The following is a 23351-nucleotide window of genomic DNA, read 5'->3' as shown; positions in this document are numbered from 1 at the left end:
AGTTGCTGGAAAAGCTCAGTAGGTCTGGCAGCATCTGTAAAGGAAAAAAATAGAGTTAACGTTTTGGGTCCGGTGTCCCTTCCTCAGAAGGGTTCTGAGGAAGGGTCACTGGACCCGAAACGTTAACTCTGTTTTCTCCTTCATAGATGCTGCCAGACCTGCTGAGCTTTTCCAGCAACTTTGTTTTTGTTCCACTCTCTGAAGGTACTTGGCAATTTAAATATTTGGATGAAGTTTTGTGAGTCATTGTGATTCATCATTTCTTATTTAACATGTGATGGTCATACTTCATATATCTTGGGAAACCTGGCAACTACAGGAAAGCAAAACCTTGTTGGATCCAGGGATGTAAGCATCTTCTTCCATCTCTTGGGTGGATCCAGAAGACTTTCTTGAAGACCCCAAGGGCCTGACAGGTCCCTACTGTTAACCCAGGTAATTGGGTTGATTTCTGTGCAAGGAACCTCTCTGGACTGGTACATGCAGAGTTAAAGTAGCATATCATGTGGGGAACTCTACCTTTCTAGTGTCCTGTGCAGAATTGCACCCTACTGGTACCAACAGGTCCAAAAATGGTATCACACCCCTTCCTCTCCCCAACATTACTGAATCAGTTATTTTTCCAGTGGCAGAAACTGGGAAGTAAGTCACCCGTTTTTATGTTTTGCAATGGTACAAACCTGTGGCCAGAGGAGAAAATATCAAAGATAAATTGCCATAGATTACACAATTAACCAGATAAAGTTAAGCTGTTTTATCCATTCAAAGTAGATCATGTTGTCAAAGGGAATGTTCTGATCAGTTGTTTTAAACTTCTAGGTATTATCTCCATCTTTGTCAAAAGCTTCCACAATTTCCCAGGAGAAGCTACAGCAGCTACGTCAGAAGCTTAAGCTGTCACGAACAAGTTCCATTTCCACACCAAATCAATCAGACGCTGATGAACCAGGACATTTGCGCAATAAAACATCACTGACCTCTGAAGTTAGTCTAAATTCTTCATATAGTGCGGACAACAGTGTTGACAGAGAAGATCACAGTATTTGTGAAGAAGCTGATGAAAATCAAAGCAATTTAGAGTTCTGCTATGAAGCTGAAAGCCCAGATGAGGCAGCCCTTGTGCATGCTGCTCGAGCTTACAATTTCACATTATGTTCTCGAACCCCCAACCAAGTGACTGTGAAGTTACCTCAAGGGGATCTTCTCACTTTTGAAGTGTTACATATGTTAGCATTTGATTCAACAAGGAAAAGGATGTCTGTGATAGTCAAACATCCCGTCACTGAAGAGATTATCATGTACACAAAGGGAGCAGATTCTGTTATCATGGATTTATTAGAGGAATCTGCCAAAGGTAACAGAAATATCCTTTATCCTTGTTTCTCACAGAATAAGTTTGCATCTCTGAATTGCACCCTGTTAATGTGAATATCAGTCAGTTGAATGTGACCATATTTACATCTAGGATCAGAAATTTTGCTCCAAAGTTGTTTGATTTGGAGCTTGAAGTTAAGTTGTGTGACCAGTTGGCTCCATTTTGGACCAACCCTTCCTTCTGCCAGACCCTTGCAATCACTGCTTATCCATTGGCTCATAACCTCTTCTGCACCTTGGTCCTCCCTCTCACCACCTTTCAATTTTGCACTTACGTCCGGGTACTAGAAGCTGCTCTTCCTGTCTTTTGCCACTCATCTCCTCGAGCTCTTGGTGAGTGCTTGGGACAGAAAGATAAGTTGTGGGAGGCTGAGTGAAAGCAAGGATCTGGAAGTAAGATGCATGGCAAACCAGGGAGTCTGATATCAGTAGCAGTGACTGGGAGGTTCAGGCAGCAGGGGGAGGTAGTGAGCCAAAGGGTCAGAAAGCGGGAGAAACCATGAGCTGGAGGTCAGTAGGAAGAGTTTGCATTTTTAAACATATTTTTGCACTTCTGAAAATTATTTCTCTTATCCAACTCTTTCAAACAGCAACAATGCTGATTACATTCCTTCTCCCATGGAGATATGAAATAAACAAAATAATTAAAGTTTATTTGTAAAGAAATGTTTTCTCTCTGCCTCAATTCACTTTCTCTTTTGTTTTTTGTACCTGACTGATATTGAATTAACTATTCTAACTAGTACATCCTGGTTCAGTCTGCACTGCTTAATCATAATTTTCTATCTTATTGGTTTAGACAATATATATTTGCATGCACTGTTCACACGGGTTTGAGATTCCATACAGAGGTAAATAAGTCATGATAACTTTCCATATGCTTTATACTCCAATGCAATATCCCATCCCAAACCTATGGGTGAGTGTAAGTGTAGCAAATGGCTGAAAGCAAACTCCAGTCCAATTCCAGAAAACTCCCAATTACATTCAAAATGCACTGATGTTCTACTTTTGCCTGCCTGTGAAAGTTACATTTTCCCATAATAGCCATTTTGATACTGTCGCAAGCATCTCAGTTCTCTGTATTCATATATCTCATACTTTATCACTGCTATCTTGTGGTCTATAAAGAACTCCAACAAAAGGCTTGCAGTTTTTTTTAATTATTCAATTCTACTTGTGATATTTCAAATGTCTGCTCACACTTAATGGTTATCTGTCAATCTAGCACTGTCATAATACTGTTGCAAATTGCTACTTCTCCATCTTTTCCAACTGCATTGTTCTTTCTAAAGACTTTACAACTTGAAATAACAATATCCTAGTCAGACTCAGATTGTAGTCAACTCTCAGTGAAGACATTTTGTCTAAATTTACAATTCAAATTCAATTGTTTCATTTCCTATGCTACGTGAATCGCAAATGGAAATTTTAATTTGGCAATGGACCACAATGAGTGCTCTTAACATTTGTTTTAACTCAAGACTTATTGTTTTGTTCAGTCATTTCTGTTGTATTTTGATCAGTTATTTGGTTACTTCGTACACTTTTTCCTAAATTTGAAGTTTTAATTTTATCTTTGGCGCTGTGCTCCTATTTTTTTTTAAAAAAAGGCTATTTTAATTTCACTTCTGTCACAGCCCTCTCCCACCCATCTTTCTAATTGGTTTAAAATTTGTTCTACACTCCTTCGATGTTTGTCCCTGGACTACCTTACCCTGGATAAACATTGCAGCACATTTGAAAGGAATTGATAGGATCCTTTTAATGATACTTGCCACTGCAAGTCCCATTCGTCATAATAGTTGCACATTCCTTGGCCATCTCCAGTGGTCCCCAGCATCACTGAAACAGACTTCAGACTTCAACTAATTAAGTTCATTCCATGTAACATCAAGAAATGGTTGGAGGCACTGTATACTACAAAGGATATGGGATTAACAACATTATGGCAATAGTACTGGACACCTGTGTTCCAGAATTTGCCACACTCCTAGCCAAGCTTCCATTACAGTTACAACACTGATACCTATTTGACAATGTGGAAAATTATCCAGGTATGTCCTGTACACAAAAAGCATGATAAATCCAACCTGGCCAAGTGCTGACCCATCAGCCTACTCTCGATCATCAGTAAAGTGATGGAAGGTGTCACCAACAGTTTGAGCAGCACCTGCTCAACGTTAACCTGCTCAGTGATGTCCAGTTTGAATTCTGCCAGGGCCATTCAGCTCCTGACCTCATTACAACCTTAGCTTGAACATGGACAAAAGAGCTGAATTCCAGAGGTGTGGTAAAAGTGACAGTGCTTGATATCAAGGCAGCATTTGACCAAGTGTGGCATCAAGGAGCCCAAGCAAAACTGGAATCAATGGGCATCAGGGGCAAACTTTTTGCTAGTTGGAGTCATACCTGGCACACAGGAAGGTGATTGTGGTTGTTGGAAATCAGTCATCTCTGCTCCAGGACAACTGTGCAGGAGTTCCTCAGGGTAGTCTCCTAGGCCCAACCATCTTCAGCTGCTTCATCAATGACCTTCCCTCCATCATAAGGTCAGAAGTGGGAATTTTCACTAATAATTTCGCAATGCTCAGCACCATTCATGGTTCCTGAGATGCAGTGTGGGTCAACCTAAAGCATGTGCAATGCAGAGACTCAAGAAAACAGCTCACTATCACCTTCTCAAGGGCAACTAGGGATGTACAATAAATGCTGACCAGCCAGCAACACCCAAGTCCCATGAGAGAATAAAAAATAATTGCCAACCCTGTTTTTGAACTCAATGTTGACTCAAAATCTGTAACAACTGTTTCTCACAGTCTTATGGAATTTTATGAAGAAGTCAGATTTTCTTTCACCGATCCTTCCACTTTAAGGATTGAGCATGTGGCAAAGTATTGAGGATAAACGAGAATGTATGCAGAAGCCTCAGATGGAGCTGATCTTGGGATATGCAAATGTGGTATATGGATTGAACCAATCAGCACTAAAATATGCTAGAAGTTTATGATATGATGTATTTCTGTTACATGTTTTAAAATATCTTTCCTGTTCATTACTTGGATTGAAAGAGTAAGATTGAAAATCCAGTCTTAGAATTGTGCCAGTATAGCTGCTTGGGTCATTTTCTGGAGTTGCAATCAAGTTAACTTGAGATTACCCTCATTCTGTCTTTGGGGAACACTGAGTCCTTATATAAGGATGTTGTTAAACTTGAGAGGGTGCAGAAAAGATTTACAAGGATTTTGCTGGGATTGGAGCATTTGAGTTGTAGGGAGAGACTGAATAGGCTGAGGCTGTTTCTTCCCTGGAGAAGATGATGAGGGGCAAGGATAGGGTGAATAGCCAATGTCTTTTTCCCAGAGTGGGAGAATCTAAAACTAGAGGGCATAGGTTTAAGATGAGAAAGAAAAGATATAAAAAGGACCTAAGGGGTAACATTTTCACAAAGAGGGTGGTGCATGTGTGGAACGAGTTGCCGGAGGAAGTGGTGGAGGCAGATACAATTACAACATTCAAAAGGCATCTAGTTGGGTATATGAATGGGAACATTTTGGAGGGATATGGGCCAAATGCTGGCAACTGGGATTAGGTCGGATTGGGATGTCTGATTGCCATGGACAAGTTGGACTGAAGGGTTTGTTTCTGTGCTGCATGACCCTATAACTCTACAAGTACTTGGCAAAATATCATAAAAATGAGAAATCACCATGTTGCAGCAAATTGAGATTCCATCTTAAAGGCATGAACTAGAAATAAGACATTGTACTATAAAAGTTGACAGCCACTTACCGGAAAGTTAACTATTGTCTCTTGAGGTATAGAAGTTTTAGAAATTTAAGCTATTCAGGAAGTTTGGCACATTTTCACTGAAGAAACAGATGTGGATAGACTTACATTTTTGAGATTATGAAAGAAACTGGGTAAATTGAAATAAATTGCTCCCTAACAAAAAGTTCTAATATGAAGGAAAATGTTATAAAGTAAGAGAAAGGAGTGAGGTAGTGAAGCTGGAGAACAAATTATCAGAAAGGATACTGAAACTGACAACTCAATTTTTTGGGAATGAATTTGCTTTGCTTGTGAGCAGGAAACTATTGGAAGAATACAATGAAGGAGTAAGAAGGAAGATGGAGATGTGAAAAATCGTTGATGTTTTGACAGAATTAGCTGTTAGAGTGTAATGGCCTTTTCTTTGAGCTAACAATTCTTAATTACCATTGTGATAGTCTAATCCTTTCAATTTTCTAACCTTAGTCAGAAATTGCACTGTTCCAGTTTTACTAATAATGTAAACATCATAGACTTCTGTAAAGGATTGAAATGCTCTGGCAATGAGCTCTAAGGAAACTTTCTTTTTTGAGGTTGTGGCTTTTGTTGTGAGATGTGACATTGTTGAACACAGCTGCCTGACAGATTTTCTTTTCTTTTGCCTCTTTTTCTGACAACTGTGAAGAAGAAAAGCAAAGAAAAATTATCCTGGAAACACAAAAGTGTCTGGACATGTATGCGAATAATGGTCTGCGAACACTATGCATCGCAAAGAAGGTAAAATATGAACGCTCAAAGATTGAATTTCTGTATCAATGCCACATTATAAACATCCAGGTTTTTAACTTCGACTCCTGTATCTTCTGTTTCCTTTAGTTCACTTTCGTCTTTTTTTGTGCCTTATAAGGCACATTCTCTATGATAACAATTTTCATTTTCATACCTTTAACACAGACAATGTCTAAAATTGCTTCACAGAGACATAAACCACAAACTATGGCTCTTTCTCACGGCATGTGCTGGCAGGTCCCTGCCAGAGGTGATGTATGTGCATGAAATCATGGACAAATGTCCATGGAGAGTGAACAAATCATCAAACAGCCTCTAACACTGATGCACACAATGTCATTGTGAACCATGCAGTTTAATTAACACCATCTCTTAAGCAGTCCCACACCAACTGGTTAATACTGAGGAGTGCCATAAGCACCAAAACTATGATGATATCATACATCATGTGGACAAAACAGTTTAGAATTTTGAAAGAGTGAGATTTATCATCTGCTCCTCCTCAAAGTTTCTGTGACAGTATCAGTCATATTAACACAATCTGGAACTGGCTGCTCACATACAATAAACTATATTTTCTTAACTACAAAAAACTTTTCTGGTTATACCAGGAAGTTGCTTACCATGATCATTCTAGATCAAGCAGATCCTAGACTAAAGAGGACAGTGGCAGCAACTTTCATTATAAGTAGCATCTCATACAGCACCATGATCTGGCATATTCATACAGTATGGTAGGCAGCAGTGTAGTTTTAATTGACTGCTCATACAACACATGCACAGTAATGCAGCCTGGAAAAGCAAGAAATGAAAATATTACTTATTCCTCCCATTGAGTGTCAGCACCATAAAGTGCGCAGACAGCATAAGGCACAGCTACAGAAAGAGAAGTAAAATGCCACAAAATAAATATTAAGCTGAGGTTATATTATGTTCAGCAGATTACAACCCTACGCAGATCTGGTATAATGGGGAAAGAAAGTTTGGGAGACTTTGTTCAGGCAGGAGATTCCTTGTAAGAACCACAATAAGGTGAGAATCATTTATTTAAATTGCAAAGAATGGAAATCATTCAGTGAACTAATCATTAAAACATAAATTGTTTGTTAAAACCTGCAATGCAGCTGGAATTAAGGTAGGAATCCTCAGTTTTAGGAGTGCATAGACTTCCAGTAAACTAGCAAAGAGCAACAGAACTGCTATCACTGTGAAATAAAAGTCCTTTTAAAGTAAGCACGATGTATTATCACATTAGAAAGACATGACATTATCAGAAATAACATTGCTAGGTATACTCAATTGTAGAGATGGGCCAAATAGAAGAACAATTGGTCACCTTGGATAAAACTATTCCTGAAATTGAGAATATCTTCTGAATTAGATTCTAAATGAGAAGCTGAACAAGAAACACACTTCTATGTACAATTGGGAATATAGCTGATGGCATTATAACTTGCCGCAGATTAAAAGGAACAAAGATAATTTTAAAGAGATACTTTGGCAATTACTTGAATCCTAGAAGTAATAAATTTATAGAAAGATCAAGATTGAATACAACAGTTCAACATGCAGGGGAGTCCCCAAATGATTTTGTTCATAAACTCTGCAGATTAGTGCAGAAATGCAACAATGGTGACCTCAAGTTAGAATTCATAAAAACAATTGATGATTCTAATATTTGTCAGATTTATTACAGTTCATAGAGAACCTGATGGTAGAGGTAATCATTCAGATTAGTGAGTGAAGCATTAGTCCCAAAGCAACAGAAAACCATCCTAAGAGGAAAAGACAACTCTTGACATGGAGGATGTGAAGAAATTATTCAATTCTTAAGGAACAAAACAACAAATGGAATCTGAGAAACAAGTACAGTGTGTAGAAAAACACCAGACACTAGGGTGGTCTCAGCCCTGAATGACATGGAAAACTATGACAAGTTTGGGAGTATCACGTGAGATTATCAGCCATGATTAAATCGCACAGGAGACTCGATGGACCAAATGGCCTAATGCTTCTGCTATATCTTATGGTCTTATGGAGATAGCCAGCGAGTAGCTGCATCATTGAAAGCAAAATGTCTCGTTTTCAAAGCTAGTGTTGAATGGTGTGATTGAAATTCTCCCAAATGAGCAGAGTGAGTCTTATTTGCATTCATTGATGTGCATTAACATCCACATTATGGCATCACCTCCCCTCATTGATATGCAGTTTCCCATTCTCCCAACCATTGGATAGTAACTAGATGGATGCAGTTCCTGAAATGCAAATCAGAGAGGTAACCTTATGACTCCAGCTTGCCATTTACTCCTACAGCCCTCCAACAGTCACCAACATTTCAGGACATACTCGATGGGCAGCAACTTCATGCAATCCTGTTCACCAGGACCTCCATGACCCCATTGGCAATGTGCGGCACCAATTTACCTCTGTCCAACTTGATTGGGGCAACTGAGAGGAACCTTACAGTGCAGCTCTGGATTGCCAGTGCTTGACTGGTGGAAAAGCATTAAATATTCCGAGTGGGAATAGGTGATCCATGCCTTATGTTTTAGCAATGAGGTATTTATGTCAATGGTCCTCTCACAAATTTAAAGTTAGGCATTAAGGCAAGTGTCACTATGTTATTAGATAGTGAGCCATGGCTAAAAAAAAACACTGTTTGCAGCCAATAATAGTGCAACATTATGGTCTAGGAGACATACTACTTCACGTTAAAGATATGCTACAATCAATTCAATATTGGGGATGCCCAAATAGTAAAGGATCTATACAAGCTTCACAATCAAGAATTCTCACTCTTGAGTAGAAATGCACAGTTGAACTCAATTTTATTCAAATGGCAGAAGGAGTTAAACTGCACGAAGTTAACAAGGAAGGGTCTAGGCCCGAAACGTCAGCCTTTCTGCTCCTATGATGCTGCTTGGCCTGCTGTGTTCATCCAGCCCTGCACCTTGTTGTCTCCAGTCAAGGAACAGCTGGTCAAAGGTCAGCTCGGAGAAGATTTGACATGTGTCCTTAGTCTCAGAACACAATCTAAACAAAATTAGGTTTCATCGAGATTAATTATGTTGGCATAAGGAATTTGTTTCATGCTGTCAATGAATGAGAACCTGTGACCATACTGAACTGGCACAAATATATTCCATTGCTGTCAACACTGAACAGTTTGCAAATTGCAGAAGCCTGCATGGTTTGTGAAGGAAAACAAGCAATGAAAAGGCCAATGAACAGCATACCCAACTCAAGCCAATTGAGATTTTAAAACTAATGTAACTTGAAGTGCAGCACAGCTTGGGGACCAAATAGCAAACATGGAATCCTATTTGATATTAGATGCTGAGGTATTTCAAGCAGAAAATTTGATTTTATTATCTCCCAGGAAGAATTCTCAGTAAGTGAGTCAGAGATCATGCAAAGCCAAATCAATCCTCAAAAAACAAAAGTTAATAAATCGGTTTCACCAATAACACAATCACTGAAGCCATCACTGAGAAGGATGACCAATGTCCAACAATTCCAAGGTACTGCAAGAAAGAAATTGTATACTTTAGCTATGAAGGAAATCCAAGAGTTAAAGTTTCACCCAGCAAACTACCAGTCTTCCAAATCTGAAGAGATCATATCCTAGGAGAATACTGAAACCTCCAAATTGCCTGAATTTACAATGGTAGGGATTTGGAGAGAAAGGGTAATGGCAAAGAGAAGTAGATGTAAATGCATGATAATAATGGAGGGAAAATAAAAACTGGAGGATATGATGTTGTAAATGGGTCAGATAGAGTCAATACTACAGAGTGCCAAAAGTTCCACCTGCTGCAATGGACTTTGGACATGCAGGTAGAACAGTTTAGGATTTCAGAAGTTTGAAATCTAACATCAGTACCTATTTGAAGCCTCTGTAACAACATGTGTTATATCAGTTCAATCTCTAACCAATTAGTAACATGAAATAAAGTATATATTAATGACAACAGACACTTCAGGTTAGATCTGAAAGTTGCTTTCCTCTATGACACTAGACAAAGCAAGGCTGGACAGGTCAAGTATCCTTTGTCTGCATGTCCAAAAACTGAAAAGACCTAAAACCAAAGATCTTTTTGAAAGTGGACTTGAGCAAACCCAAATGTTGACACACTAATTTTGGGTCCTTTGGAGAACAACTGTGCTTGTCCCAAATAGACTGAAAAGCAAAGCTTTTGCCAAAGGGCCTGAACTTAACGTGGATACAAATTTGTTCACGTCCACTGGGGCCCTTTGGAAAAAAACTTTGCTTTTAAGCCTTTTCTGGTCCATTTGAGCCAAGCGAAGTTTTTCATTCCCCAAAAGATCCAAGTGGGCCTATAGTGTAAATGTATCTGAAAAACAAAAATGTCTATTATTTGTAAAAAAAAAGTTGGCCCTCAGAATTTCAAATAAGGGATTCCTGACCTGCAAACTTCTTCCACTTAAAGAGGATGATGACAGCAACCTTCATCATGAGCAGCAGAGTAATCAATTGGCATGTCTATACAACAGGACTAAATTACTACCGTTATTTAAAGGGCTGATCATCCACTTTCCTGATGAGGTGTTTTATAGAATCATAGAATCCCTACTGTGTAGAAGCAGACCATTCGGCCCGTCAAGTCCATACTGCCCCTCCGAAGAGCATCCCACCCATACCCACTTCCTACCCTATCCCTCCATTTCCCACCCTAGGCACTATGGGCAATTTAGCATAGCCAATCCACCAGCCTGCACATCTTTGGACTGTGGGAGGAAACCGGATCACCCGATGGAAACCCACGCAGACAAGTGGAGAATGTGCAAACTCCACACAGACAGTCACCCGAGGCTGGAATTGACTTACCTTTGCTGTTGCAGAGTTAGTAGAAGTGCGATATGATTTGGAAATGGAGTAAAGGCAGCAGAAAAGTACAACAGTGTGCAGAGGGAGGAGGAAATGAAAGCAGAAAAGATGTCACCTGGAACCCTTCATTCCAGATAAACTATCCCTAAGTAGAAGAGTTACCAGCTACTGTTTCTAGTTTATATGTAAAAAAAGAACAAAGAAAGAGCTAGACATAGCAATATCTGATATACCACTGCTGAGACACATAACAGTATATGGTGCAGTATCCACTAACTCTTGGGAAACTTTCAAATAGCAAGAATTATTAAAATAACCATGAGGTTTTTGATTCTAGTTAATTTTTATACCATCTTTTATATCTTTATCAACATTCTACTTCTAACTTTATTTCCTGTTTGCTTCTTAATTTTGTTTAGGTCTTGAGCGGTAGTGAATACAAAAAATGGGCTGATTTAAGACGTGAGGCAGAGACCAGTATTGATCACAGAGAAGAATTGATTCTGGAGACAGCACAACAAGTGGAAACAGATCTTCAATTATTGGGTAATTTCCTTGATTATCAATAAATGCATTGTTCTGTAGTGACTAACAATGGTTTGATTTAACAATTGGATTTGATTTTGTCAATCTTGCAATGACCTGATAAACTTGGAATGTCTTCAGTTTTACTCCATGTTATTTAAGCAACAAAATTTGTAGTGGTGTCATCTAGAAGCATGACTATATAGCGCTGAAGTAGTATTCACATGTGTTTTTGAATTTCAGACCTCAACAGCAATTAGGTGAATTGTTTTGTTTGAGGTGACAAATTGTTACTGTGAACTATGAACTTATTTCACTTGTGGACCATAGTGTCAGTATTAATGACTACCAATTGCATAAAACTCCTCCTGCAATTGCACTAACCAGGTAGTTTGATCCAAACTTGGCAGAATTTATATTGCTATGTCTTCTTCAATAGAGGTCATCAGTGGCTGATAAATTAAACGTATTGTTGCGTTTCAAGGATAGGAGGCCATAGCACACAAAACAAGAGCTTTGTACAGGAGGTGTTAATTCCAGAAGACAGCAAGCTAGACTGAGTTGTTTCCCTCCAAAATGTCATCATGTCACATGATCAGACCTTTAAACTGATAGTCCACCATAAATACACAAACTAATCTCTTTCCTAATGAAATTATACTCAATCCACATCCCTTTTATTCTCTTAAAAAAAAGACACGTTATTTTCTGGCAGTACAATATGACAATTTTGATGCTGAATCCTAGGTAAGCAATTGAAATAACAAAATGATAAATGAATTTTCTGAGATATTCGTTCAAGAAGTATTGGTGCATCTAATGTAAAAAAGAAATAACTCTTATTTTGTAGTTATGTTTCTGATAGATTGATTGAATTCAAAGGGGAGGTGATGATGACAATAGACTAATAATCCAAAAAATCAGACTAATATTCTGTGGCCAGGAGTTTAAATCCCACCATGGTGGATGGTGAAATTTTAATTGAATAAAATGCTGGCCTAATGGTGATCATGTAATGATTGTCAATTGTTGTAAAAACTTAACGGATTTACTAATATCCAAAATCTGCCATATTTACCATGTCAAGTCTATATCTGACTTCAGACTAACTGCAATGTGGTTGACTCTTAACTGCCTTCTAGCCAATTAGGAATGGGACAAAAGTGCTGGCCTAGCCAGCATTGCCCATCTTCCATGAACAAATAATAATAAGTTATCTTTATACTATTGCCAAAATTATGTCTAGGTAACCTGACATTTAATCTACAGGCTTAGTTGTGAGTGACTCTTATTCTGATGTTTTTCTCCACAAACATTTAAGGTACTCAAGCATTCCTGTAAGATAATTGTGTACCAGAAACAAAAAAAGAAGTTGCTGGAAAACCTCAGCAGGCTCAGAAGTGAGGAAGGGTCACCGGACCCAAAACGTTAACTCTGATTTCTCTTCACAAATGCTGCCATACCTGCTGAGCTTTTCCAGCAAATTTTGTTTTTGTTTCTATTTACAGCATCTGCAGTTCTTTTGTTTTATTTTAGATACGTATGTATAATCAGATACACCAGGCCTGTGACCTACTCAGAAAATCCTCTACTCAAACTTCGAGAAAATTCGACTAGAACTTGAGTACATGAAAATGTTAACTTTTAGAGAGATAATGAGATGGATGTCAAATAACAGAATGGTAAAACATAACTACTCCCTCAGCAGTTTAGCAGAACTATTTCCCAGATTTATGTATTTAATCAATTTATCTAATTACTGTTTGTTGGACCTTGCTGTGCATTGTTTAGCTGCTACATTTCTTATCTCGCAGTGATAATTGCATTTCACAACACTTCATTTGTGAAATACTTTGGGATGTCTTGAGGTCATGAAAGTTCCAATATGAAAACAAGGTATTTTGTCTTGTCAGTTTCAACAATCTTTGTAAACAGTGCCACATTGTCACTGTTTTCTGCTTGTGGGACAACCCATTCTCTTTTGTTTTCCCAGGCATGCTGAAAATTTGAACTCCCACAATGATCTTCAATAAAATTATCTTTGAAGATAACTTTTGAAGAACTTTTAAAAAGGCTTTATTCTTCCATTGTCCAAAATAACGCAACCAATGTATTTGTCTTAATTCCCTTCACCCATCCAAAGTGAAAGGTTTAGTTTCATTCTAATTTAGAAATGATCATTACTTCACATATTGAAATACTACTATAAAATACTGATTACTCATTTTAAAAAAAACTTAAAAGAGTAAGCATGAGGGAACTCAGAGACAGATAGCCACAGCTAAAAGACCGCATGGAAAAAGTATCTGTAGGCAGACAGCAGCGCTTAAAAGAGAGGGAGAGAGGAGAACGTAGAGATAGACAGCAGCGAAAGAAAGGAGAACCCAGAATGGACAGTGGTACCTAAAAAAAGTAAGAAAGAAGAGGACCTGGAAATAGACAGCAATACCTCAATGGACAGGAAAGGAAGACTTGGAGACAGATAGTAGTACTTAAAAGAAAGGAAGATAGAAGACAAACAGCATCTTGTCCAGTCTGATCCATACTAGTTGGTGGGTCCAGAGCAGACTGGTCAACTTATGAGAAAGTCAAGTGTGACATTACAGGAAAACAAGTAGTTGATTACATTTATTTTCCTCATTTACCTTTGAAAACCTGTGTAATTCTGATAATTGTAACTTTATTTCAATAGTAGAAGGTTTATTAATAAGTGTACCAATAATGTGCAAGGAAAATCGTGTCTAACAAACTTGATTGAGTTTTTTGAAGAAGTTACCAAAAATATTGATAAAGGCAGAGCAGTAGACATTTAGTTAGACTTTAGTAAAACCTTTGACAAGGTTCTGCATGGTAGGCTAATTAGTAAAGTTAGGTCACATGGGATTCAGGGTGAACTTGCCAATTGGGTACGTAATTGGCTTAATGGCAAGAGACAGAGAGTGGTGGTGGAAGGTTGCTTTTCAGACTGAAGGTCTGTGACCAGCAGCGTTCCACGGGGATCAGTTCTATGTCCTCTTTTGTTTGTCATTTATATAAATGATTTGGATGAGAATACAGAAGGCATGGTTAGTCAGTCTGCAGATGACACCACAGTTGGTAGCATAGTAGACAGTGAAGAAGGTTTTCTAAGATTATGAAGGGATCTTGATGAAATGGGTCAATGGGCTGACAAATGGCAGATGAAGTTCAATCTGAATAAATGCGAGGTATTGCAATTTGGTACAACAAACTGGGTAGGGCTTATACAGTTAATGGTAGGGCCTTGGGTAGTGTTGTAGAACAGAGGGACCTAGTGGTGCAAGTATATAATTCTTTGAAGTCTGCATCAGAAGATGTTTAAAAAGTTTTTAGTATGCTTGCCTTCATTGCTAAGTCCTTTGAGTATAGGAGTTGGGAAGCCATGTTGAGGTTGTACAGGAGATTGGTGAGGCCTTTTCTGGAATACCATGTCCAGTTCTGGTCGCCCTGTTATTGGAAGGATATTATTCAGTTGGAGAGAGTTCAGAAGAGATTTACCAGGAACATTTGAGTTATAAATCTCTTTTCACTGGAGCATAGAACGTTGAGAGGCGTCCTTATAGAAGTTTATAAAATAATGGATAGAGTTAATGGTAGTTATCTTTTCCCTAGAATGGGGATTTCAAGACTAGGGGGCACATCTTTAAGGTGAGATGAGAAAAATTTCAAAAATATATGAGGGGCAATTTTTTTACACAGAGGGTTGTTCGCATGTAGAATGAACTTCCAGAGGAAGTGGTGGATGTGGGTACAATTACAATGTTTAAGTGACATTTTGATAAGTACATGAATAAGAAAGTTTTGTAGGGATATGGGCCAGGAACAGGCAGGTTAGTTTAGTTTGGAATTATGTTCGGCATGGGCTGGTTGGACTGAAGGGTCTGTTTCCGCACTGTATAACTCTACAACTCTATAGTAAATCACATTAGATAGGATAGTTAGTAATTTCTATTTATTTTAACAAATATATTTCAATCAGGGTAAGTAGAGAATTTGTTGAAATAAGAAGACGAGAAATACAAGAAGACTGGAAACATTAACACTGTAAATACAGCAAGGCAAGTTAATCAGTGGTATCTGCGGAATCCTGCTTTATGAATATGAGCCTGTGTTTAGTTAAATTACAGTATAACTATGATTGTAAGAATTGAATTATGCTTTACTTGTCAATTCTTGGAACTTTAGAAGTATTTTGTTTACTTATTTGTTTTTGTGATGAAAGGGGCAACAGGTATTGAGGATCGTCTGCAAGATGGTGTGCCAGGAACCATTGAAGCCCTTCGTGAAGCTGGTATTTTGATTTGGGTCCTGACAGGAGATAAACAGGAAACTGCTGTTAATATTGCCTATGCATGTAAGCTTCTGAATTCAAAGGACTTTATCTTTACTCTAAATAATGAAAACCAGGTGAGTACAGAGGATAATAGCATTCTTCAACAATCCATTATTAAATCAAGCACTTTAACATTATCAAGGACTTTATAGCAGAGCATTTAGAAAGGAGTGGCAGCATCAGACACAGTCAGCATGGATTTATGAAGGAGAACTCATGCTTGACAAATCTGTTTGAATTCTATGAAGATGTAACTAGTACAGTTGACAAGGGGGATCCAGTCAATGTGGTATATTTGGACTTTCAGAAAGCGTTTGACAAAGTACCGCATAAGAGATTATTGTGCAAGATTAAAGCGCATGGGATTGGGGCAAGTGTATTGAGATGGATAAGATGGCAGAGAGGAAACAAAGAGTAGGAATTAATGAGTCCTTTTCAAATTAGCAGGCAGTAATAGTGGGGTGTCACAGGGATTGGTGCTGGGACCCCAGCTATTCACAACATATATTAATGATTTGGATGAAGGAACAAAATGTAACATCTCAAATTTTGTAGATGATACCAAGTTGGGTGGGAGGGTGAGCTGTGACGAGGATGCAGAGATCCTTCATGATCTGGACAGGTTGGGTGAGTGGGCAAATCAATGGCAGATGCAGCATAATTTGGAAAAATGTGAGGTTATTCATTTTGGAAGCAAAAACAAGAAGGCAGATTACTATTTGAATGGCTGTAAATTTGGAGAGAGGAGTGTGCAGTGGAACCTAGGAACCCTGTGCACCAGTTGCTGAAGGTAAGCATGCAGGTGCAGCAGGCGGTAAAGAAGGCAAATGATATGTTGGCCTTCATTGTGACAGGTTTCAAGTACAGGAGCAGGGATCTGTTGTTGCAGTTATACAACATAACATGCAACATAGGTGTGATGAGTACACATCTCGAATATTGCACGCAGCTTTGGTCTCCTTTTCTGAGGAAGGCTGCTCTTGCTCTCGATGTAGTGCAACAAAGCTTTGCCAAGCTGATTCCAGGGATGGTGGAACTGATGTACGAGGTGCGATTGACTAGGTTAGGATTGTTTTTGCTGGAGTTTAGATGAATGAGGGGGAATCTCATAGAGATTTATAAAATTCTAATAGGACTAGACAGAATAGATGCAGGGAGGATGTTCCTGATGGTGGGTTTGTCCAGAACCAGGGATCACAGTCTGAGGATTCAGGGTAGACCATTTAGGACGGAGATGAGGAGACATTTCTCCACCCAAAGAGTGATGAACCTGTGGAATTCATTACCACAAAACGTGGTTGATGCCAAAACTTTAAATGTATTCAAGAAACGCTAGATATAGCACTTAGGGCAAATGGGATCAAAGATTATGGGGTGAAAGTAGGATTAGGCTATTGAGTTGGACAATCAGCTGTGATCATGATGAATGGTGGGGCAGGCTTAAAGGGCTGAATGGCCTCTTTCTGCTCCTATTCTCTGTGTTTCTATGTAAAACAGAATGATCAAAATTCCTCAGCTTGAAGAAATGTACAAGATTTTATTCAGTCACAGTCTCTTTCAGAAATATTTTCCTCGTCCTTAGTACAGTGATGTACAAAATAAACATTCAAAGTTAAAAAGCAATATGTATACAGGCAAAACCATAGACATCATAGTGATCACCTAATCACATTTGAGAATCTTGACAGAATATTGAAAACATGGATCTTACCAAACATTTAGAAAAGCATGTTTCCAATCTGCAAGCACCATCCAAAGCCGAGTTCTCTGAAGTGAACTAAATGTAAATATTTTCAAGATCCAAAGTGACATAAATAGGTCACTTCATAATTTAAATTGGGGCTCATCATTATGCAGGGGTTTTCATTTTATGAAGGGAATGTTTGATGATGGAGCAGGATTTAGTTGAAAAGAACATCAAGGAAAGAATTTTCTTGAACTTATATTTGATAATCCATGCAAAAAGAAAGAGTTCCAAAGAGAATTGTGCTGTGACAGTCGCGGACAATTCACAGCATGCTGCAGAAATCAGTGGTGAATTCCATTTTTAAAACTGCTTCTTAATCCACAAATTGTCTTTTCATCACATTAGTGTGATTTAGTTCCATGGAATCTATGTACCTTCTGATAACTCAACTAACTGATAATCTGCAGTCTCCAACCTGAATCATCAATTTCAGCAAGTCTATTAATTATAGAAGTCATTTTGGAGTCACAGAGTCATACAGCACGGAAACAGACCCTTCGGTCCAACCTGTCCATGCAGACCATAATCCCAAACTAAACTAGTCCAAACTACCTGTGTTTGGCCCAAGTCTCTCCAAACCTTTCCTCTAAATGACTTTTAAACAGGCTTTTAAGCTCTTCAACAATTTTGTCTGGAAGTTCATACCACACACGAACCACTCTGTGTAAAAAATGTTGCCCTTCAAGTCTTTTTAAATCTTTCTCCTCTCACCTTAAAACTTATTCCCCCTTGTCTTGAAATCCCCCATCCTAGGGAAAAGACACCTGTCATTGACATTATCTATACCCCTCATGATTTTATAAACTTTCATAAGGCCACCCGTTATCCTCCCATCCTCCAGTGAAAAAACTCCCAGCCTATCCAGCCTCAAACCCTCCATTCTCAGCAACATCCTGGTAAAGCTCTTCTGAACTCTTTCAAGCTCTTTCCTATTATCAGGGCAACCAGGAATGGACACAGCACTCCAGTACAACCTTAACATAATGTCCCAATTCCTATACTCAAAGGCCTGAGCAATGAAGGCAAGCATGCTAAATGCCTTCTTAGCAATCCTGTCTATATGTGATGCAAACTTCAAAGAATTATGTACCTGAACCCTTAGGTCTCTCTGTTCTACAACACTACCCAAGGTCCTACTTTAAATTGCATAAGTCCTGCCCTTGTTTGTCTTACCCAAATGCAATACCTCACCTTTATCCAAATTAAACACCATCTGCCATTCTTTAGCCCATTGACACAATTAATGCCTGATTTGAGCTTATTGCTTTCGTGCTTGGCAACTACAAATATATGCTGCACAATCAGGAACATAAACCTTGGCTATTTTTTCCAATCTCAGTTCAGTGGTATTTTTCTACGTGATCACTCCTGGTACCTTGTGGCATTTTTCACCTTCGGCAGTGTGTGGTACTGTGTAACAGGAGTAAAACCTGCTTCCATTTATTTTTCCATATTTCCATTATTCCTGCTTACCTGATAACAACTAATGAAATAAATGTATTTTTTTTAATGGCCAAGCATTTGCTAGTCTCCTTGGCACCAGAGCCTAAAATTTATTTACATTCCTGTACAGAAGGGTTACAGTTGGAGGCAACAAAGTAATGAGAGAATATTTCATTTTCAGAAAAAGCAACATCTAGAGGTGTTTTCCATCTTTGTTTGCTGGTATTTTGTGTATGTTTTTCTAAATTAACACATTTTTGTAATGCACTCATACATTAATTATGTAACATAGAGGGCTGATCAGGGTAAGTGTAGTTACTGTTGCATAGGTGGGAATAAATCTTCTTTCGCGTGCAGGAAAATCTGCCTTAGCTTTTCAACATAGTTACTCAGCTTCAACAAGTGTTTAAAGGATCCCTAAAACCTCATCCTTGGCTTGCTATGCACATTTAATGTGGGGAAATGGAACTGGGACGGGTGCTGTTTGGAGGATCGGTGCAGACTCGATGGGCCGAATGGCCTCTTTCTGCACTATAGCAATTCTGTGAAATGGGAAATAATTTTGGAAGAAAGAATGAGGAGAGCTACGAGAATGAAGTGGTGGGAATTTGAAGTGCTACAGTAGAAAAAGATAACTGAGATAGTATATAAAAAAGACTTTTAAAGGCAGTGTAACTCTTTGAGAAGACCTTTTTTTGTGGTAGACTACAAAATAGTTGGAAGTTGTACCAAACTTTTGTAAAGCACTAGTTAGGCCCTTTGGAGCTGGGTTGCTGTGTCCAATTCAAGGCCTTATTGAAGGAACAGCGGAGAAGAATGGTGCCAGTGATGAAATACTGTGAAAGTTATGTGGAGAGACTGGAGACATTTATGTAGATTTCCCTCGAGTGGAGTGGGTTAATTGTATATGTGTTTAATATCTTGAGTTATTTAAGTAGAGTCAATAAGAGGAAACCATTTCTGCTTGTTTAAAGATTAGTGTCTGGAGGCACATATTTAAAGCAACTAAGAAAAGTACCAGAAGGAATATGAGGAAAAATAAAGTGATATAGTTTTCATGTGCTGCTAGAAATGATAGCTGAAGTGGAATCAACAACAATTTTCCAATGAGAACTGCAAAAATACCTGAAGATGCAAGATGCAAGGCTGTTCAGAAAGAACACGGATAGGGGATGGTGTAGCAGGAGGTGAGACTGATTGTTATAGCTGCTTTTAAAGGGTTGGAACAGGCATGATGATGCTTATGTAATTTTATATACTCCATGAAACAAATACACATGACTAATATTAATGGGACAGAGTACAGCTGTGTAGGACTATTTTCCCTCAGATGTGATTTAATGTATCTCAAATGAAGAGAATCAAAATTATTTCAAAACTTTACTAAGTATAATTTAATCATTTTGCTCAAACATTGTTTTAATCAACACAATATATTTTTATTTTGTTCTCCATTCTTGTTTTCTTCCAACTTCCTGCCTTTTCCCTATAACTTTATTATTCCAATCATCTGTGGCCTTTTATTTACAACGCAGCTGTTTCACTCTGTCACTCTTCACAATATTTACAACTTTAAATTGCTCAAAGTATCCAGTACAATTGAGTTTTGGCCCAGTATTAATAAACAAAATGATTTGTTGTCCTGTTCGTATGAAAAATAATGGCAAATATCTTAACAGGATGCACTTAATTGAGTCCAATAACATCTCTCCACACACATTTTCTACCAGATTCTTAAAGTTTTGAATTTTAGTGCAGCAAGAAAATCCAGCCAGCTAACAAGCCAGATTTTACTTGATCATAAGTATCAAATTAAAGTTGTTTACAACGGTTTTTGTGTTGTCAGTTCTTGCGGAATTTGCATTTTTGTGATTTGCCAGCAAGATGCCACTTCCAATGACTGAGGACTCTTGAGAAGCAAAGCAAGCTGCCTGGCTGAGTTAATTGGCCGGGCTAGGCAAAGCAGGACGAGGTATGGATGCTGCAAGCATGCAGCTAAGCACTGAGTGCTAAGAGAGCAAATGAACACCTCTGAGCTCCAACCTGGTTCAATCTGTAAACTGGGTGCCTAATCTTGCACACAAAGTGTCCCTTCTCAGCCTTTCAGCTAGTTGCCAGTGCGCTCTGCACTGCTCATCTATGCTTCCAGAGTGTTCTGCCAGTATATCAGAGACTTGCTATGATAGTCGTAGGGGCTTGGCAGATCATGGATTCCATCTGTGAATGTGGGGTAGGTGTGGTTGATGCCTGTGAACTGTTCCCAGAGCTGTACTTTGATCGTATGCAACATAGAAGTCGTTTGGGGCAACCAGTGAGCTAAATCTGTCAGGTAGCCGATTTTGTTTCCCTGTCACGCTTTCTCAAACTCCGGCTTGTTTGACAAGTTTTGTAAGACAGAAAGCTTGATGTTAATGAGGAGGGTTGGCTGTCAACAAGACATTTGATGTGCAATAATGCCTCATAATTGGTAAATCACCGTTCTCTAGCAAGAATCTTGCCTCACTGATTGTGAAAAGTTCCAAAGATGGATTGATTTGCTCTCCACATCAAAATGAGCCTCGCTGGATCTCCCAACCAATTCTGCCACCAATCTCTCCATAGCCCACATTGCTCGTAAGATTCTGCCCATATGCACAGAAATGGGACTCCCATTTAAAACTGAGTGGTGAAAGAGTTTCTTCTCTTAGAGGGTAACAAATGTCTGGAGCTCTCCATCCCAGAGAGTTGTGGATACTAGATCACTGGAAGTATTTAAAGTACCCCTCATCTGCTCAATATTTTAAAAATCAATGAGAAGTTGGCACAAAAGAGGCATTGAGGCCTGGGCCAGATCAGTCACAGTCTTACAGAATAGCAGGGTAGGTTTTAGGGTCTGAATGGTCTACTTCTGCCCCTATTTCTTAAATTCTTATGTTCTTTCATATAATTTAAAATAACTGCCAGAAGGAGCAGTGGGTACTTGAGGAATTTGTTTCACTAGAAGGTAAGTAAAACCTGCATTCCAAAAGGATGTTAGAGGCCGACACTCCCGTCACATTAAAAATATTGAGATATACACTTGAAGTGCCAAAATGCCACAGGGCTACAGGGCAAGAGTTGGAGAGTGGCTAAGGCTTAATTGCTTTTTCAGCTGGCACAGATAGAATGGGCTGAATGGACTCCTTCGCTGCCATAATTTTCCATGTTTAAGAAAATGCACATACATCATTCTGCTGTAATTAAGGTGTAATCCACACTGTTTTTTGTAATGTTGAAACTGGTTCAATTCTTGGGAATGTCTCAACACTCTGCCTGTTCACAGGCAGGCAAAAAAAAAGTGTTCAGCCTAATGAAGAGTTTCGTATTTCTGTTACTTTCCAAGGAATCCAAAAAAAAGGCCCTCAGGCAGCTTTTGGACCTATCTTACTATTCTTGTGCAAAAGTTACTGCAGTTCAAACATACTTCGTTGGTTGTAAAGTATCTGGGGATGTCCTGACATTGTGTACAATTCTATATAAAATGCAAATCATTGATTTAACTCTACAGTTGAGCCTACGGCTGCCATCACCAGCAGTGCTGCAGATTAAAGAAAACTAAAACTGCCAGCATTTACATTCCTGTTCTAAAGTATGCCAACTTGCTTGTGGCTTGAAAGGAGCTCACGAAGCTTTGTAAGCTCCTTTTAATTAAAACACACCTTTGATGTTTTGTACTGTACCATCTTTGATGTTACGCCTCACATCAAAGAGTCTTAGTGAACATGCCAAATAAAGAACTGAACAATTGTCCCATGGAGAACTGAACCTTTCATCAGACCAGGAACTTGCCAACACCAAGCATCATGCAGTTTTGAAATTCTTGAAAGCAATGGCCAACTTCACAGATTTATCTATTCCCCAACAAATAATAATTCTGTAAAACATCACAGCTGTAGATTGAAGATTTGAGAGCAAGTATTTTACCTTTCTAGTGCTTTTGCACATTCCATATAGAGATTACAGGCTCTGTCGGAACGGTGACATGGAAAGGATCTCAGCATTGGACTTTGGCTAGCAAAGCAAGTAGCTCAGAGTTGGGAAATTTCCTGACTTGCTGAACCTGCCTTGATTAAAAAGTATCCAAAAAAGTACAACATTTGCTGTAGGATGGGGGATGTGGGCGCAGGTGCAAGTGCAGGAGAGTTTTGGACCTGTTAACTGTGAAACAGAGTGGATGCAGCATTGGAGATGGACAAGTGACCACCTCAGTTCTCTTAGACTTGCCTCCCAATTGTTTTAGAAATTGCTACACCCCTGGTCTTCACCCCAACACCACCTCACTCCCACTTTACCATCCCACTCATTCCCTCTGTGTCATTACCACAACAACAAACCAAATATTTGCCATGCCCTGACATCAGGAACCTAAGATAAAAAAAACATCCTGTTCTCAGTTCTACTCACTTAATTGTGGAAAAAAAAGTCCTCATTTATAGAACACATTCACTGTTTTTAAATCTCAGTGGCCAATCTCTGAATAAAAA

General features: G+C 38.8%; 1 protein-coding gene across 1 annotated transcript in view; it reads left to right on the top strand.

Moving 5' to 3' along the window:
* Nucleotides 1-23351, top strand: part of atp10b (ATPase phospholipid transporting 10B) — a 268085-nt gene that overhangs the window by 222298 nt on the left and 22436 nt on the right. Inside the window, exons 13-16 of the mRNA XM_048604042.1 lie at nt 820-1354; nt 5831-5922; nt 11203-11329; nt 15549-15733. Of these exons, the coding sequence (XP_048459999.1) occupies nt 820-1354; nt 5831-5922; nt 11203-11329; nt 15549-15733 (939 nt within the window). The remainder of the gene's footprint in view (nt 1-819; nt 1355-5830; nt 5923-11202; nt 11330-15548; nt 15734-23351) is intronic.

This window comes from Rhincodon typus, chromosome 12, assembly GCF_021869965.1.
Source record: "Rhincodon typus isolate 14 chromosome 12, sRhiTyp1.1, whole genome shotgun sequence".
In the NCBI taxonomy this organism is placed as follows: domain Eukaryota; kingdom Metazoa; phylum Chordata; class Chondrichthyes; order Orectolobiformes; family Rhincodontidae; genus Rhincodon; species Rhincodon typus.
Note: the sequence above shows the minus strand (reverse complement) of the source record. Positions and strands in the feature narration are given on the sequence as shown.